The following is a 19,214-nucleotide window of genomic DNA, read 5'->3' as shown; positions in this document are numbered from 1 at the left end:
CTATTGTGGACCAGCGGAAGGGAGGAGCTATTCAAATGAGCTTGTGACGTAAGGCGCAGATGGCCAAGTAGTTTGAGTGACGGGAAGGAGAGCGACTTATCAGCCGCCGCATTGTGACTGTACGGAACCGCTGCAGTAATGGCGGCGCCCTTAAATCAGCCTCTGGGACCTCAAAATCCAGGGGCCAGCGGGGCCCCAGGACCCCAACTCGGTCCCGGAGGAAACCAACAGCAACAGCAGCAACAACTTGGGCTCGCTCAGCAGCAACAAGATTTCGACCCAGTGCAGAGATACAGGATGCTGATCCCGCAGCTGAAGGAGAGCCTGCAGGTAGCGAAGGGGCGTTCTCAGCAGCCAATCGGATCGCGGCTTCTACCTTTCCACCTGCTTTATAACTATAACCTGATTGGTTGCTATGGCTAACGGGTGGGGGCTAACTCCTGGTGCCGCCCATAGCAACCAATCAAACTCCAGCTTGAAGATGAAAGCAGTATTCTGATTGGAAGATTGCGACTTGAAAGTAGTCACCTGATTGGTTGCTATGGGCAACAGTTTCTCTTCAGCGCACTCTGCTTTTCAGACCTGGCGGTTGTGTTTTCAGCCTCCTACTGAGCGCCATGTTTCATGGTAGATGCCTGCGGCTCACCGGCCGGCGCAATTTTGGCCCTTGAGCAGCGCCCTGTTTTCACTGCGCACGCGGTTTGGGTGCGTCTGTGTTTTTAATGTCTGTGTGGCATCTGTGAGTGCGCAAAAAACCCCCAAACCCGCAGTCTGAATAACCAAACTAATCCAGTGCGCCCGCGTGCCTCCTGTGTGACCGGTCCTTAGGGGCTCATTCGCACGAGCAGAAATCTGCAGCATAATCCGCGGTGCGCGGAGTCGGGGGAAGTACGCGGATTGCCATTAATACATTTGCGCAGCATGTTCCATCTCGCCGCGTCCGGCCCGGATTAGATGCTGTCCGTGCGCAGTACTCTCTGCTTGCAGTCGTTGAATGGGATCCTTCATTATGTTCTTCCGGAAAGCGCTGTCTTGGTCATGTGACACTGGCAACGCTGCGCGGTGATAACCGTACTGTAACGAGGCGCAGAGGCGTAACTTGAAGCTCCTGGGCCCCGATGTAAAACCTGTGACAGGGCCCCCAACTATAATGCTTTATTCATAGTACTGGGCTCCCTATATGGAGAAGAGAGGCCCTTATGGGTCCCTAAGGCTCCTGGGCCCGGGTGCAACCGCATCCCCTGCACCCCCTATAGTTACGCCCCTGACGAGGCGGCATCCATATTGGCACCACGTGACGCAGTGAATGCACCAGAAACCTGCGTATTTGTGCGCCATTGTAGGTTTTGCTGAGTCTGTGGCCGCTGATCTCTCGCCTCGGCTCAGAGGGCCGCAGTCGCAGACCCTACACTGCATTGGCGGACCAGAGCTGCAGGCGGGGGAGGGGAATATCTTTAAAGGGGTTATCCAGGCAGCGCCCGCCGGGGTTGGACTGTAAGCGCTGCTCTGACCCCCATGTGGCGGCCGACGCAGCGGTCACTGAAATCCACAGGAGCTGCGCTTGTAATGCAGGCCGGGGTCCCATTGATGTCAGTGAGCGCTGCACCTGCAGTTACGAGCGCCGGCCACTAGATGGGTCGGCGCAGCGCTTCCTCTTAGTGTTTCTCAGCGGCGCTGCCTGGATAAACCCCTTCATGGTGTAATGCATAGCCGACGGGCCGTATAAAAAGGGGGTGGTGGGCTGGATTTGGCCGCGGGCCTCGTGTTTGACATGCTTTAGTTAAAGGGGCATCTCATGAAGACGACCCCTTTTAGGGTTCCCGTACTCACCTGCGGCCGAGTCACTGTAACCGCGTGCGGATCACTGATAGCTGGCGGCGCCTCGACTTGCTGTTGAGCGGATGTGTCTAAGCGTGGCGGCCCTGCTTTGTGCTCCCCATGGCATCCCCAGAGGACGGACCTTCATAGATCAAACACTGATGGCCTCTAAGGAAAAGCTCGTTAACGTTTTCTGCTTTACATTCTTTAATTTTCTCTTTTTTGCAGAATCTCATGAAAATCGCAGCTCTGAATTTGGCCCAAAACACCAATATCGATAACGGACAGTGAGTATCACAGCCAGCGGCGGCGGCTTAAGGGGCGCTTACACGGAGGGATGACCATCCGAAAAATCGTTAATACGAACATAAGTGAGCGGTCCGGTGGATGGACGAGCCAATGAGGGCCGGGATCCCTCGCTTCTGGTTCGTCGTTCAGTTTCAGCCACCACTATCTGCGGCGTTTAAACACGGATGGCGGTGATGACATCACCAGCTCGTTCGCTCGGGCAAACAGCAGTTGTGTAAAAGGGCCATTAAGGGGTTCCCCTACAAACGCCCCTCGGCTCGTGTCTGCAGGACAGATGAGTGATGGACTGCAGGGACCGCCGGAGATCACCAGGACAGCGCACAGATCGGTGTGACCGCCGCTCCACTCACCGGCTATGGAGGTAGCCCGGTGTATCCGCCTGTGTCTGCCGCGGGGGGGCGGATATCGCTGCAGTTGTTTTCAGCTCTGCACGTTGCCTACAAGATTTTGTTAACTACCTAATTCCCGCACTGCACTGCTTTCTGATTGGCCAGCACTGATCATGTGAGTAGCCCTGCCGAATCAGAGAACAGGAATAGTAGGAAATGGGTAGTCTGAAGATTACTCAGGCTTTTGGGCTAAAAATGGGACCCGGAACTGGCAGATCAGAGGCTTGGCAGAGAACGGCAGGTAATAGACCCCCCCCCCCCCCCCCCCTGCGGCCCGGAGGGGGGATTTTTTTTCTTCTTGAAAGTAGAGCAGCGATCCCACCCGCACACATCGCCGCACCACTCACTAAAGGAACTTGGGCTGCACCTTTCTCACGATTGCTGGGTCCCAACGATCAATCGCTTGTCCCGCGGGCAGGTGATGAATGTGTTTTGTGGAGAGCACCTTTAGGCTAGTTTCACACGGGCGAGGGCGATATCGGATCTCGTACTCTCCATCTTGTGAAAGCCCCACGGATGCAAGGCCTTTACATGTGAAAACAGCCTCGCATCCCTATGGGGAACCCCTCCATCCCAGCAGGGATCCCCCCCCAGCCGCTGCAGAGGATCACAGAGTTCTCCCATTGCTTTCAGTGGGGCCGGCGGTACTGCCCCCAGCCCGGTTACATACAATGGGCAATATCGCAAAAAGTTAGACCGTTCCGTGTTTTTCTCTTTTCACTCCACGTCGCAGGAGTGACAACATCCCAGATGTAAAGCGACCCGTCCGAGACCACGGCTCCAGAATGCTGCGTTTCACTCCCTCTGTGTAGAAATCACATGATTTTCTTGCCTGCGTGAAACCGGCCTTAAGGGCAACACTTCAAAAAACAAGGCGGAGCCAGTCCTTTATTGTATCGGGATTGGACAGCGGCATCCACTATGGCGTCTTATAGCCGCTCCACAAAGACAAGAGCTTGTAGGCCAGAATCTGGGGAAAACCTTGAATTGTGTGAATCCCTGATCGCTGATCGTCAGACGCTGAGAGACAACGATGAGCGACGGGAGAACGAACACCGCGGGACGTCAGCGCAGCCAAACGCCACGAGTATCGCTAAAAGACGGCTTTGAGTGATTTAGAGCGATAATTGTTGCGTGTACATGGGCCCTTCCTCTTTATTTCTCTCTCAGGGCAGATCGCGGCTTACCCCCCAGCAGCTGACCCTCCAGCCACGTCTGCCGGTGATCTGTTCCAGGCATCTGCTACTCATTCAGTAAAGTAATATATCCCGCCGCTGCTTCTGACCCCCCCCCAGGCCGCGCCCCCTTGTACTAGCGTTTAGCTTCTGAATATAAGCCCTCCCCTCCGCACCCCGTTTATACCTTTACTATACAGAATGTCCCCTACTTGTTCCGTTCCAGGAATCTGTTCACAAGTGTATTTGTTCGTATGTCCAAACAAATGGTTGTACGGAGGGGATCGCGGGGGGATCGCGGGTGGATCCCGCTCCATACAGCGTCGGGTGCAGGCCGTTCTTACAGCTGGTACCCGGCAGCACCAGTTCCAATGAGCTGCGCCGCTCATCGGAACTGTTAACACCTTAAATGCTGCTGTAAGAACAGCCTGCACCCGACGTTCAGGGGTCCCGTACCGTGTCCTGCGAGAAGATCGCGGGACGCTGTGCGGTTGCTAGGCAACCGGCGGCCTTCTGAAAGGGCCTCAGCTGCCTAGAAAACTGCACAGTGTCCTACAATCTGAGCGGACTGGCTTGATAGAATCGTGTCCCGCCCGGCGCAGTATGATGTCATGAGCCCCCTAATGACAGCCGTACAGGTCCGTCCTGTGCGTCCGCAGTTTGTACGGATGGTGACCCCATAACCTGGGTGCTGTTTCTTGCAGCTTACGTCCGCTGGTCAAAGCTTCAGTCGGCACTCCCGCTGATCCCTGCTTTTAACCCTTTAAATGCCGTTGTCAATTCTGACTGTCGTTTAAGCGCCTCGATCGAAGTTTGGGGGTGCTGAGCTGCATCCTGCGATAAGATCGTGGGGTGCAGTTCGGTTGCCATGGCAGCCATGGCTTTCATCCATTATAGATTGCTTATAAAGCCATTCCTGTGGCATGGTGTGATAGATTGCAGTATAATGTAATTCTATGGTTTTACATCATACTGCAGGAGCGATCAGACTATTGCAAGTTCTTGTCCCCCGTGGGACTAAAATGTAAAAATCAGTTTAAAAAGTTTTTTTTTTTAAATTAAATAAAGTTTTACAAAAAGCAGAAGCCCCTCCCCCCCCCCCCCCCCAACAACAACATATTTTGGTATCGCTTCATCCATAAAAGTCCGGCGGCAGGAAATGTTTTATTTTTTTTTCCAAACATAATTTGTTATATTATACATTACTATTGAAAAATACGCCTCGTCCTGCAAAAAACACTTTTTTGAAATTTTGAAAGTGGGCACGAAAAAATGAAAATGGGAGGGGGAGCGGTCCTTAAGGGACTACTGAGGCCCCCGCAGCAGTTTTCGTCAATATATACCCCTCTGATGATCGCCCGTTGTTCTGTACAGTGACGCCTCACACAACCTGTGATGTCACCTCTGCGTCCTGACCCAGTGACATCATGTATAGTTAGCATGGGCTAGGGGAGGACATTGGCTGCAGCAGTGATCTCTCACCCCCAAGAAGTAATGAAGTTCTATAATACATGTGTACCCCAAACTGGTGCCATTAAAATGCAACTCATCCCCGAGAAAACAAACAAATGTAATGGCTCTGTACGGCCGCTGCTTATAATATGTGTATCCTAATGTCTTCCACCAGATGGCGCTGCAGGGTAAAGAAGTGGGAGAGCAGGCAGCGTGTAAACTCCGCCAGGAAGTAGCTGGGTGGGTTTTCTTGCTTTTAAAGGGACAAATACAGGAAGAGTCCGGCTAATGGGGGGCTTCACTAAAACTGACCATACACGTGATCATGTGACACTGAAGGGAGCGCACACGTATAGAGGGAACTGTTCCTTAATCTCATGGTGAGTTCATGAGAAAGACACACGTGACCCGGCTGACCTACAACCCCACGCGGGGCCCTTATTACATGCGGGGCCAAAAACTGACCGCAAGAAAAGCTTCATTGCATTATTATTTTTTTGCTGCCAAGTACACGGACCGCGTGATAAAGCTGCGCGCTCATCGCGGTTTGTAGGTGATCGCCCCGTAATGTAGATTGTGCTTCAGTTTTTGGATGTCAGATTAAAAGTGTTTTAAGTCCCTCGGGACCAGAGAGTCTTATTACCTTTTTGTTTATTTAGTTTTTCACCCTGCCTTCCAAGAGGCATAAGGGCTCATGTCCACGACGGCGTTTTCACCGCGTGTTACACGTACATTACACGGCCGCATCATACACCGGTGAGCGTGTGGAGAAAGATCCCAGCATGCTCTATTCCTCTGCGCACCACACGGCGTGAGCCCTTCGTATACAACACGCTGTATATGGGCGCCGTTCTGATGCGCCTTCCTGCTCTGAAACATAGTGGGGAATTGTAAAATAAATGTGCCGTACGCCGTACACGGTACACTCGCAGCCAGGCGCGGTCTACGCCGCAGAGACCATGCTTACAAATCGGTAACACGTTGTGGGGAGACGCACAGCGTTTTACATACACGCCCGTGGACGGGAGCCCACTTTTTTTCCCCTCTCCAAGCTACATAGATGTATATGGCCCCCTGCACACGGGTGGGATTTCCCGCAGAATTTCCACCTGTGCCCGCCTGCATAGGAATGCATTGCAAAACGCAATCCTGGGCAGACGGCCGCGATTTGTCTGCGTGAAAAAATACGCGGAAAAAACAAATCGCGGTGTGTTCTATATCTGTGCGGGTTTCACAGAGGCCCGCACAGAAATGTCAGTGGTGACGGGCCAGCTCCGCTCTGTGCAGGCGCCAACGGGCCGGCAGCCGGTGCAGAGAGGAGACACCAGGAGCGGGTGAGAGCCGCACTGGTCCCTGTAGGGGCGCGGTTCGGGGGTCCGACTCGGCAGTCTGCGGGCGGCCCGAGGGCTCGTTCTCTGCAGGACGACTTACACTTTTTAATTATACTATTTTTAATGTAATATACTGAAAAACCTTTGAATGCAGTGAAATGAAAAAAACGCAACTGCGACTTTTTGGGGTTTCCTTTCTCTGGCATTCGCAGTCCTGACCGGTTCTCTGCCGCCGCTCAGTATGATTATAGTGATCCCAAATCTCATATTATTGATTGTTGTGTTTTTATGTCTTACTACTTTTTAAAAAAGTAAAGAACCTTTTTTTTTTTTTTTGTTAAATGTTGCTCTGTCGCCATATTCGGGTCCCATAATGTTTGTTTGTCTTTGTGGGACTCGTTATTCTGAGATACATTCATCTTTTTGAGGCACAGGAGTAACCAGAAAAGCCCCTGCAGTTCTGCATTCTGTACTTTTGGGTTTTTTTTGTTTTTTGGTGTAAAAAATAGTTTGGACTCACACGAACGCGTTTCTACTAGAGATGAGCGAACGTACTCGGATAGGCACTACTCGTCCGAGTAATGTGCCTTATCCGAGTACCGCTGTACTCGTCCTGAAAGATTCGGGGCGCTCCGCTGCTGACAGGTGAGTCGCAGCGGGGAGCGGGGCAGAGCGGGCGGGAGAGAAGGAGAGAAAGATCTCCCCTCCGTTCCTCCCCGCTCTCCCCTGCAGCTCCCCGCTCTGCAGCGCGTCCCGAATCTTTCAGCACGAGTACAGCGGTACTCGGATAAGGCACATCACTCGGACGAGTAGTGCCTATCCGAGTACGTTCGCTCATCTCTAGTTTCTACCAAATATGTGTTGTTTTTTTTTTTCCCCATTATTTACACTTTTTAATGGGAAAAATAGGAAAAGGAGTTTTTAAATTTAAATGTGTATAATATAAAATTGTTGTTAAACCTTTTTCCACATTTCTGTCTTTTCCCCGTAGGGAACGTGATCTTGTATTATATACTGCAGTACCTCCGTGTTGCAGCATATAGTGATTTTCAGTGTTGCCTGTTAGGCTCTGCTACAAGCAGGACTTAGGCCGGCGGCACACGAATGTATCGGAATCTGCATGCAGGAGCCTTTAGCAAAACGCGGCCCTGCGCCCGGCCGGCGTCCGCGCACACCTGTCCTTTTCTGTATTGCAGATTGTCCGGATGGCTCGCCGTCAGACATGCGCAGTACAGATTTTTTTCTATTTTACCGCGACCTATCCACAATGTCACTTGTGGATGGGCTGCAGGTCGGACAGCCTCTGTAGACTTCAATGGAAGTCATCCGTGCGGAATTCGCACTGAAATAGAGCACGCTGTCATCGTGTGTGAAAAAGCCCTTTTACATGTATGTAACGACCGGTACATGAACACCGACCGCGGATTCCACAATGCAAATCCGGTTGTGTGCCACTGGCCTTAATGGGCATCTGTGCTCGGCAGCTGTGGGGTTCCATGCTAGCCCATCAGCACCCCACGATTATGTAAGCGCTGGAAAGGGGGCAGCGAGGGTCACCCATCCAGCTGGTAAGACACATGGTCAACTTTGACCGTGGCGTCTAAAGAGTTAACTGCTGCAATTGAAGTTGGCTCTGATCATGGTGGTTGTCAGGCGTGGAGCGGACTCTGTTCCCGAGGGGTTAAAGGGTCGTATGAACGTAGATAAAAACATGGCTGCTTTCTTCCAGAAACCGTTCCGTCCTTGTTGATACTTCTTGAAGACTGAAGTAGCTTATGGGCAAGAATGGCGCTGGGTTTGGAAAACAAGGCTGTGAGTCGGGCTTCTTACCACAAGGTGTTGTACCCATCAGCCGCCACATGGGGCCGGGCACGGCCTCCGCAGGGGGGGAGCATTGTAATGACTCTGGAGCCGCTCTCCTCCCAGCCGAGGACCCTTCAGCTTCACCCCATACCCTCTAATAGGACAATAATAAGCCTGGGGGGAGGGGTGGGGGGTCCTTCTTGGGGATATCGCTGTGTTTTGCGGTCTTCACGTTCCGATGTAATTTCTCTTGTTTTTGTCTTTCTCAGACTAAGCCTGCGGCCGATGTTCCCTTTAAGGCAAATGAGGAAACCTTTCTTTTTTTCTTCCCTCTGTGCTGTTTTTTGAGGTGGGGGGGGGGGGGGGGGGGTGACTTTTTTTTCTGTTTTCCCCCAAAGCTCAGCATTTATGATTATTTTGTAATTCTCTCTCCTCGCCCGGCTGGTGGCCGTGTTTAACAGCCGGCGCTTACATCCCCGCTATCAAGCAACTAGTCAGACAACGGTTGTCCCGTGTAAAGCCACCCGGAGGCGCCCTCCACCTCACTGGTTGGGATTCTGTTTTCCTGCTCTGTTACAAAAGCGGGAATCCACGGAGCGACGCAATTTGTCTTACGATGGAGCTGAACATGGGATCCACGCAGCGTCCATCCATCCATCCATCCATCCATCCAGCGCTGCGTCATCCTGCAATGTAGTGGAATTAGTGGCCGGAGACGCCGATGTGAGCGAGCCGTATGTATGCCGTAGGGTGCATGTTCCACGGAGCTCCCCTGATACATACGCTGAATGTAGTTCACATGTAGGGTGTGAGCGCCCTACGTTGGGTCATCGTCTGACTTGCGGTACTTTTACACGGGTCATCTATTGACCGCTAGTTGTCTGGTGTAAACGTGCTACTGAGCGAGAAATCGGTTGTTGGTCACTGCATTCCGGCTCGCTGAACACTGAAACTAAGCGACTAGTCGGCGACTTTTGCTCCGTGTAAACAGGTGGTTGATCATCTTTCAGCGACTGCCTGTTCACAGTGAATGGAGATAAGCGGCCAGTAGAGATCGCCAGGAGTGATCATCGCCCCTGTGTGTTGGGCGTTCCGTCTGACAGTCCCCTCACCCGTTTTATGGCAGCCTGTCTCTGCGACTCCGCAGACGGACTACAGACTGTCCCAAACAACCCGCAGTACGTTCTCCCGGTGGATTTGGGGGCAGCATCGGGGATTCCGCCTCCCGCTACGCTTCTGTTCTCTACCTTTATGACTTGGAATAGGAAGTACAACCTACAACACAAGCTGCCCATGCGCTTTCTGTCTATTTCAGGCAGGGTTGTGTTTTGTGTGGGTGTCGTTATCTTGGCGTGGGCGATTCCATCTAACGAGGGTCTTGGTTGCCACTTTTGTCCCCTGATGTATCTGTAACTCGGAGGGGCGCTGATGACTTTCCAACGACCTTTGTAGCGGCACTTCTTGTGTAAGACCGCTGCAGCTTCACGGAAAGAAGCCGATTCGGATGCCGCCGCTAGGTTTTCTGCCACTTGAAGAAAGTGATGATTTACGCCTCTTCCTGTAACCCCTTCCTGTCTCACGAGATAACGATCTCAAGAGCTGAAAAGCCGAGGAGCAATCTTTGCTTTTTAACCCTTGAAACACTGAAAGTAGACGTACCAAACTTTTTTTCTTTTCCCAGCAGTATAAATCCACCCGTTAGTATATTCCCATACACAGCGGATAACGTGCCGATCGGTGGGGGGCTCCCATCGTGCCCCCTGCCCCCTCACTGAGGGCCTACTACACCCTTGCAATGAGAAGCAGACTGAGCAACAGTCAAGAGCGGTGCCGCTCCATTCACTTTCAGTGGGGCTTCCAGAGATACCCAAACGCTCGCCACTTGGCTATTTGTTACCCCCTGTAGATATGAATAGAGCTCCGGCTCAGCCACCACTCCATTCAGGGTGACGGCGCTGCGGGACGAGGGATGAGGACGAGGGACCGACTTTGGTCTCAGGGGTGAATCCTCCGATGATGAGCTCTGGACCCCGTCTCCTGTGCTCAGGGGATAACTTCTAATTCTGGTAAAACTCTTTTAATAGTACATAATACTGAAAATGATTTATATTTCATATATTGCTTTTTTTTAAACTTTTTTTGACACCCCCCCCCCCCCCCCCCAACCCCCTCGGCAGCAGATCACAAACTATTTGCTACAATTGTAAAAATTGACATAAATGTCAACCGCTTCCCACAGGTCTCGCCGCCAGCTTATCTACTCCCGCCTGTGGGAAGCACAACGCTTTTCATTGGCTGAAGTGTTGCATCTTGCCGCAGAGCGCCACTCACCACTGTGCCGCCGCCAGTACCAGTTTCTTGCATGGAGAGCGTAGAAATGCCTATAGAGGCCGCATTGCTCTGACTGTACATGGGGTTGGGGGGGGTTAGATGTAAACAAGAATCCTCCTGTATACTGACAGCAAGCACCGGGTCTATAAATGGAGAGGAACGGTTATACAGGGCATATTAGAAAGTTGTACAACTTTTTGAAGGGAACTGGCAATACTCTCCGTAACTTCGGGCTCAAATTTTTACTTATTTTTAAATTTATTTTTTTTGCAAAGCTTACGATCAACTTTTTTTTTTTCTCCGAGAGGAACTTTCAGTTGACCATCATTGTGTATGACGTTGGTGCGTTACCGTGCAGCCCTCACCTGTAAGGTCACTATCATCTAAAATCAAAAGGTTACTACTAAATGGAAGGGCCCTTTTACACGATTCCTGCCATTGGACCACTGACGAGCGACAGATTTGTTTGTCTTTCACTATTGTTGGCATCCCATCCCCTGTGCACAAGGGGGTAGAGATGTGCTGCTGACAACGATTCTTACTGCAGCCTGAACGAGCTGATTGGCCGATGCTAATCATGAGCGTATTCACACAGCCCAATGATCAGAGCAAAAAGTCATTCCTACTGATGATCAGGCCGTGTAAAAGGGCCTTAAGGGGATTTTCCATGCAAATGCTTTTGACGACCTATCCCCAGGATGGGTCCTCAGTAGTTGATCGTCTGTGGTCTGCCGCTCAGGACCCCAACGGGGAAGCAGTTGGCTCCGACTCCTGTGTAGTGACCAGCATTCGTAACTGCAGGCGCAGCTATCATTAAAATCCATGAGCTGCGCCTGCAATTACAAGTGCTGGCCGCTGCACGGGTCCTAGCCAACTACTTTCGCTGCAACCATGTATTGTGGCGCTGACCGTGGGTGTCCGATCAGTGGGGTCCTCAGCCGCAGACTCCAGCAGATCAACTTTTGATGACCTTTCCTGAGAAGAGGTCATCAATAATGTTTGCATAGAAACCCCCTTTAAGTCATTGAGACCCTCTGCTCAGGTCCTCCGTTATATCTGGTTCTGAAACCAGCCGCTACTGTAGATGCCCACTAGGCTTCTATAGGGCCGATCTGGCTAGAATGTGTCCCTTAGTGATGCGTAACTAGAAGTCCGGGAAAACCAACGTGTATAATAGAGGAGGAATCAGAAAAATCTGCTGCTACTTGCGATTTTCTGGGTTTAGGTAGAAATACTCTAGAATTCTGGTGGTGAAAAGCATTGTGACTGGTAGGTGAGTCACCCATAGTTTCAGAACTCGTCAGCATGCAGATAGCGTGTCTGCCGCCTGATATGTTTACCATCTCTTGAGTCATTCTGCGATTTCAAGTGACTTTCCTACACGGACCGAGAAGGGACTTTGTCCCCGTGCTATCGGGCAGACATGAGGACCCGCTGGTTGGTCGGCTACAACTGTGTAACTTTCTGTTGTTCTCGCATGCACAAAGTTTCCTTGTAGTCGTCAGTAAGTAGAAATTACACAGAGCTGGTTTCAGGAGCCGTTAATAGGATATTACAGCTCACGGGTGGAGACATACCATTCATGGCCATGCTGACGCTCCGGTCAACAGCAGTTAGTGAATAGAAGCTAATAGTGTGACCACACTAGTGACGGTGGTGGGCGGACGTAAGATATCACGTTGGGGGGGGATTATATTCTTGGTTATTATATAACATATTGGGCAACTTTTATTATATATCAACAAGAGGGGGAAAAACAAAAGGGGGGAAGAGGAGCGACGCAAAGTACGCCCCATCAGGAACTCGTGTAATGGACCCTCAAGGAGAGTTGTGCGCAGAAGGAAGAATCCATCATTACTCAACTTGCTAACGAACATCATATACATTGTGGCGGGACGTCGTAAAAAGGAAAAATGTGGTGGGGGGGGGGGGCTAGAGTTGGTTAAGTTAAACATTTGAAAACTTTATTAAAGAGCATTTAATAAAAAATAAAAAAATACCGATAAATGGCCGATCGCTCTCTGAGTTCACTATTATGGCCTCTATTGGTGGCCAGACCTGGACAGATGCTAGACCGGCTGTCGGGCTCTACAGTCGCCTCCTGTAAAAGGGGCTTTAGAACTTGAACACAACTTGTATAACAGAGATTGTGTTCTGTACGTTTTGCAGTCTCTACAGGCAACATTAAGACAAATCTCCAGGGTTCCCTCTTATCAAGGGTTCTCTCCCAGTATGTGCACAGCAGTGACCATAATAAGTAGCAGGTAAGAGATCTTAAAGGCGTTCCCCCTACATCTATCTATTATCAGACAGCTCCATGCATTACGCAGTGGCTCAGGTTGGTACTGCAGGTTAAGTCTTATTAACTTCAATAGGATTCAGCCTGCAGTACCAACCTAGGCCACTGTGCAATGTCTGAAAACAGCTGGAAGCAGGAGAACCCCTTTAAGGTGCATTTAGATGGAACGATTATTGTTCCAAAAATCGTTAAACGAACTAAAGTGAATGATAACCGTTCAGTTTAAACGCGAGCCAACAACCGAATAAGACTCGCGCGCCCCTCGTTGGTTGTTCAGTCGACTCGTTGGCTTCTCGTATTCAAACACCGATCTTCATTGTTTCACATAGGAATGTGAAGCGCTGAGCGAGAAGTACGATTCCCAGCAATGATCTGCCCGTCTAAACGGGCTGCATGGCGAAACTAGTGATGATGTCGCTGGCTCGTTCACTCAGGCAAGCGAGAGTCGTTAGAGTAGCTTTACATCGTGCAGCAATCCTCTGATTAATAGCTCAAATTGGTGGCTGAAGCAGATGAACGACTGCCTTTACACAGAGCAATTCACAATCGCTGAACGAATTGCAGCTTGAACACATACACCGGCCAAAATATCATTCAGCACCTTCTTAAGGCCCTTTTACACGGGATGACTGTCGGACGTTTCACCGTCCCAACGATGATCAGGGGTCACGTGGAATAATGGGGGAAGCACACACTGTGCCACTCTCCTCAATGAGGGGATCGGTAGGTACACTATATACCCCAGTATGCTCCGTATGCCAACTGCACCCTGGAGAAACTATAAAAAGTTTCCCTTAAGTAATCCGTTAAGATCTACCTGGGCATCTACTGCAAAACTCACACTTGGTCTCCTGCTGGTTGCTGTGCATTATATGTGGATTACTCCAGCTGAGGTTTCCAGATAATACATTCTGGATTTGGTGTATAAAGGCCCATTTAGACACGATTATCGCTCAAAAGTCATCTTTTGAGCAATAATCGTTGTGTCTAAATGTGCACTTTTCGTGCAGTATTCGTTTATCGCTGACTTCAAGCAAGCTTAAAGTCAGCGATGAGCCTTATCAGATACCAGCTGATAAGACCAGTATTCTTTTAGCTGGTATCCCGCTCGGAGTTCTCAGCAGGATACCACTGACAGCTCCAAGAACAAAGCAGCTGTTTGCAGATAACAGCGCATCTGCTGTCCTCTGCATACAGGAGGAGCCTTCATTTACACGCTAATAAACTCTTAAGTAGCTAACTAGCTACTTAAGAGTTTATGCAAAGTGATCGCTCAAAACTGTCACTTAAACTGCTGTTTGAGCATATTTTGAGCAATGATTTTTCAGTGTACATGGGCCTTAAGCAATCCCCTATATATTCTGGGAAGCCCCCAGGACGCCGGTTCAAGCTTTGTTTGCCCCAGCTTTTAACAATACAAGAGGTTTTTCTCCAAAGGCCAGAGCTTGCTTGGCTTATATGATTAGGGTACTGCAGACTGTGCTGGTGATGGTCCGTATAGCGCCTGTACAGTACTGACTAGCGGCCTCTTCTATCTTGCAGGAAGATTGGTGACGGCAGTGTTCAGAGGTTTGATAAGAGTCTGGAGGAGTTCTATGCCCTGTGTGACCAGCTGGAGCTGTGCCTGGTATGTACCACACTCGTGTTGTCTAGTATTTGAACATTTTGTATATATTCTATTAATGCCAGCTGTTGGCTGCAATCATGTCCACTAAACAGGCTGGTACGGCTTTGTTCCTACGAGCGTATATTGGCCGCCGTTTTCACGGACGGCCGATATACGCTATGATCTGAGCAGTAAAAGCTAATGAATTGTCGCACAAATCTAACGTTTGTGCACCCGTTCAGCCGACATGGGCCCTGGCATATATACGCCGAGGCCGCAGTGCCGTCGCCCCCCCCCCCCCCCCCCCCCGGCTCACCTCCTCTCTTCTGGCTGATTGCAATGGGAATGGGGGGGAGAGCTAAGTACCGCCCCATCCCGCCTCCCCCTAGTGCTGGCTGCGAATAAGGGGCGGGAGCTTACTCTATACTTGTGTGTCAATTACAATTCCTAAAATCTGTGCTTGCTGTCAGTGAACAGACTTTCATTATTTACAATGAGATACTGAAAATCGGTTCAGCTCACACGAGTGCAAAGCTGGGGAGAAGAGAAGGAGTTCTGATATACTGCAACAATCATGATGCATGTAAGACACAAAGTGTTCAACTTCTAGAGCTAAACAATGACGACTACTGACAGCAAGTGGAGTTCTTAAGAGGGTTTTCCCATCTCAGACTTTTATGACATATCCACAGGATAGGCCATAAAGGTTTGATAGTTGCCGGTTCCTCCTCTGAGACCTGCTCCTATTTTCTCCATTGGCCCCTACCGCTCCGCTGTTTCTGTACCGCCAGTGGAATCCAGTAGCTGTGGAAATGGCAAAGCTCAGCTAAGCTTGGCAGTGCCCACCAGACCAGCCTCCTCGTATTCTACAGGGTTTTCATGTCTGTTTGGTGTACATAATTTTTAAAGGGTTCCCATGTGAAATCCAAACTCTTAAAGGGAGGTTTACCACAACGGATATTTCATAAGTCGGTCTTAAACTTAAGTACGTTAGAATAAGGTGTGTCACATTAATTATCAAGTTCCAGCAATGAGCCGGCGTGGGTCTGCACTGTGATTTAGGCAGTGATGTCAATCTGCTGATCCACAGGAAGCCCCACCCTTCTTGCCAACTTTTTTGAAAACTGGCATCAACGGAAAATCAAAAACAATCAAACTTTATCATAAATATGGCCGCACCAAAGACCAGGAAACTGGTGCAAGTGGCTTGATAAATTGGCCCAAAGTGCGTTAGAGACTTGCATCACTTTCCTTAATTGTTAAACTTGATACATTTGATTTAAGATTTCTTTGCGTAATATTCTGGTTTTCGTGAAGTGAATTTATGGCTGCGGATTACTGAGGAATCACCGGAATGTAAGTGCATGAAACCGGAGCCGGTGGTGCCGCTCCACGTTTATCCCATCAGTCCCGGCTGCTTACAGCCGGAGCTCATACTACATGCTGGGATCTGCAGGACATGCTTCAGATTCTTTGTCAATCGCATTGGCTGGGGAAGGGAGGTGTCGCAGCGGTAGCAGAGTCATAGGAGTGGGTCGTGAGCTCCGGAAGTTGGGGGTGTGAGAATGATCAGTAGATTAGGATTTCAGGAATTTGGGAAGAGCTCCTACTGTGTGCTGACCTCTCTCTCTTACCCTCCCTTAGCGCCTCGCCTACGAGTGCCTCTCTCAGAGCTACGACAGTGCCAAGCACTCCCCCACACTAGTGCCTACAGCTACCAAACCAGATGCCGTGCAGACCGAGAGCCTGCCCTACACCCAGTATCTCAGCATGATCAAGTCTCAGATCTCTTGTGCCAAGGACATACATAACGCTCTGCTGGAGTGTTCCAAAAAGATCATGTTGAAGACGCCAACCACGCAGGGCGCCTTGTGACCCTCGACCACAACTCTCTCAAGGCATTGCAGGCACACTGCTGGGATCCTTGGGCTGGCATCCGCCATGCTCACGATGATAAACTCCTAAGGTGCGACCAGTGACAAGACTTCCTCTGCTTTGTTTGTATACGCGCTACCAATGGCCGTCTCTTACTGAATACCTTGATGATCACAGCGCTCACTCCTGAGGACACCCACCTTCGCAGAGGAACTCACCTCCATAACTTAAGACTTCTTCCAGATGTCGGGTGGACAGGAAGGAATCAACATGTACAAAGGCTGTCGGACAAGATGGTTTAGCAAACAAATTTAGTTTTGTAGGTTTATACATGCTTTTAGTTCCTCATTAAAGGGGTGGTCCCACTTGTAGCTATTGATCTATTCTAAGGATAGCTCATCAATAGAATGTTGGTGGTGGTCTACTATCCGGGACCCTTAGCGGTCAGCTATTCCCTTGCGCTAGTGTCTTAAAGGGGTTGTCCCGCGAAAGCAAGTGGGGTTATACACTTCTGTATGGCCATATTAATGCACTTTGTAATGTACATCGTGCATTAATTATGAGCCATACAGAAGTTATTCACTTACCTGCTCCGTTGCTAGCGTCCTCGTCTCCATGGTGCCGTCTAATTTCAGCGTCTAATCGCCCGATTAGACGCGCTTGCGCAGTCCGGTCTTCTCCCTTCTGAATGGGGCCGCTCGTGCCGGAGAGTTGCTCCTCGTAGCTCCGCCCCGTCACGTGTGCCGATTCCAGCCAATCAGGAGGCTGGAATCGGCAATGGACCGCACAGAGCCCACAGTGCACCATGAGAGAAGACCTGCGGTCCACCGTGGGTGAAGATCCCGGCGACCATCTTCGCAAGGTAAGTAAGAAGTCACCGGAGCGCGGGGATTTGGGTAAGTACTATCCATTTTTTTTTTTTTTTTAAACCCCTGCATCGGGGTTGTCTCGCGCCGAACGGGGGGGCTATTGAAAAAAAAAAAAACCCGTTTCGGCGCGGGACAACCCCTTTAAGTATGCAGAGCTATTTTGATGCTGAAAGTGGATAGCTCTGTACGTTGTGCTGTGGCCCAGGTTGGTATTGCTCGCAGAGTACCATTCACTTCAAAGGGACTCGGTCTGTCATACCAACTTGGGCCACTGAGTAATGTATGGCGCTGCTTGCTTCCAGCAGCAAAACAGATCTGTATACATAGACACCAGCCCAAGAGAACCGCTGATGAGCAGATGCTCAGCTGTCTAATGACTGATGTCCAGGGTCGGAGACCTCTGCTCGGTGTTTTGTTTTTGTTTTTTTAACCCCTTAAATGCTGTGGTCAATAGTAACTGCAATTAGGAGGGAAATGACTACAAAGGTTCTATCCATCTCCCATTACCCCCACAGGGAAGGGAGTGGGCTGCAGATGAGTTACTATGACTGCCAGAGGCCTAGGAGAGGCCTCTAGGTCTGTCATATACTGAGGCTCAATAGACCCTGAGACCGGTTCTAAGGTACGCTGTTACAGGCTTAAAGGGGTTTTCCGGGGATTTATTATTGATGACCTATCCTCAGGATATACCATCAATAGTTGATTTGTGGGGGTCCAGCTGCTCGGGATCCCCGCTGATCCTCTGGCCCACTGCTGTGTACCTGAGCCGGACATTTGTTATGGAGACAGAGACGAAAGTGTAATAGAAGGCATTGCTGCCGTTAATTTTAGTGGGGCGATGCCTTCTGTCACACTTCCGTCTCCGACCACAATGCGGGCGGCCGGTTGGCTCAGCTGCCCTGACGGCGGGCCTGAGGATCCACTGAAGATAGTTCATTTTTGGAAGACCCCCTTTAATACACTTCACTGCACAAGTAGAATAGTGTATGATGCCAGCAATGAAATGATCACTTGTACGAGTCCCCTTGTGGGGCTAAAAAATGTTAAAAATATCATTTAATAAACTGTTAATAGAAAACAAGTAAAAGGCGAAGGCTCTTTTTTTTTCCTGTTTGAATGTTTCTTGTAATGGAAAAAAAAACCCCGTGTGCAGATATGTAAAGGCTCGCCCCACGCAGTGCACCCCAAAAAACAGGATTTTTTTTTTCCTTATCTGCCTTATGGGAAAAAATCTATTTTCCTAAGTCCTCGTCCGGCTCCTACAGCAGTAAGCTCATCGCGGGGTTAAATACTCTTCTAGGACAGAAGTTTGGATTGGCTAAACGGAAGAATTCGCTCCGAGCTCGAAGGCTCCTTTATCAGGTAGATGGAAAAGTGATGGCGATGATAAACCCCAGAGAAATGAGACAAACGGAGGAAATGAAACAGGAAACATTTCGGAATTTAATAAGGACTTTCCTGCCGTCGCTAGGACTCTGCCGAACCCCCCCCCCCCCCCCCCGGGCCTGTGACCCGTTACCTGGGCTCCTCATAACCTGCAGATCAGTTTCCTTATACACAGTCCTTAGTTCTGTCGCTCCGCCTTATCCTGATGATCGGTCCACTTCCAATGTCTGGATGGAATGGCATTTACCGGAAGTGTTGGCCTTGTTGTTTATCCGCCTGACGATGGCGCCCCTGAGCTCTGAAAGCCTGCAAATATAATGGTTCTTGGCTGTAATACCTTTTTTATAGGTTTTTAACAGCATCCTGATTTTTCTGGCTACCGGGCTATTTTTTTACTGTACTTTATGGAGGAAAAAATACTGTTAGGGCTCCTGAGCCGCAGCAATACAAATAGTATATTGTTTACTGTAAAGTGTTTTTATTGGGCTTACTGTAATCCTACTGACCCCGCAGAATAGTGTTAACAGGTCATTTGTACCACGCAGGTGCCCGAAAAAGAAACCAATACCAG

The 19,214-nt window shown here is 50.0% G+C and overlaps 1 protein-coding gene across 1 annotated transcript; it reads left to right on the top strand.

Moving 5' to 3' along the window:
* Positions 1-54: 54 nt before the first annotated feature.
* Positions 55-16,753, top strand: MED29 (mediator complex subunit 29). The gene is made up of 4 exons (XM_066581914.1): positions 55-330; positions 2,047-2,105; positions 14,450-14,534; positions 16,158-16,753. The coding sequence occupies exons 1-4, from the start codon at positions 139-141 to the stop codon at positions 16,386-16,388; spliced, it is 567 nt and encodes a 188-aa protein (XP_066438011.1). The 5' UTR covers positions 55-138; the 3' UTR covers positions 16,389-16,753.
* Positions 16,754-19,214: the final 2,461 nt, after the last annotated feature.

This window comes from Eleutherodactylus coqui, chromosome 10 (genome assembly GCF_035609145.1).
Source record: "Eleutherodactylus coqui strain aEleCoq1 chromosome 10, aEleCoq1.hap1, whole genome shotgun sequence".
NCBI lineage: Eukaryota > Metazoa > Chordata > Amphibia > Anura > Eleutherodactylidae > Eleutherodactylus > Eleutherodactylus coqui.
This window is presented reverse-complemented; position numbering and strand designations above follow the sequence as displayed.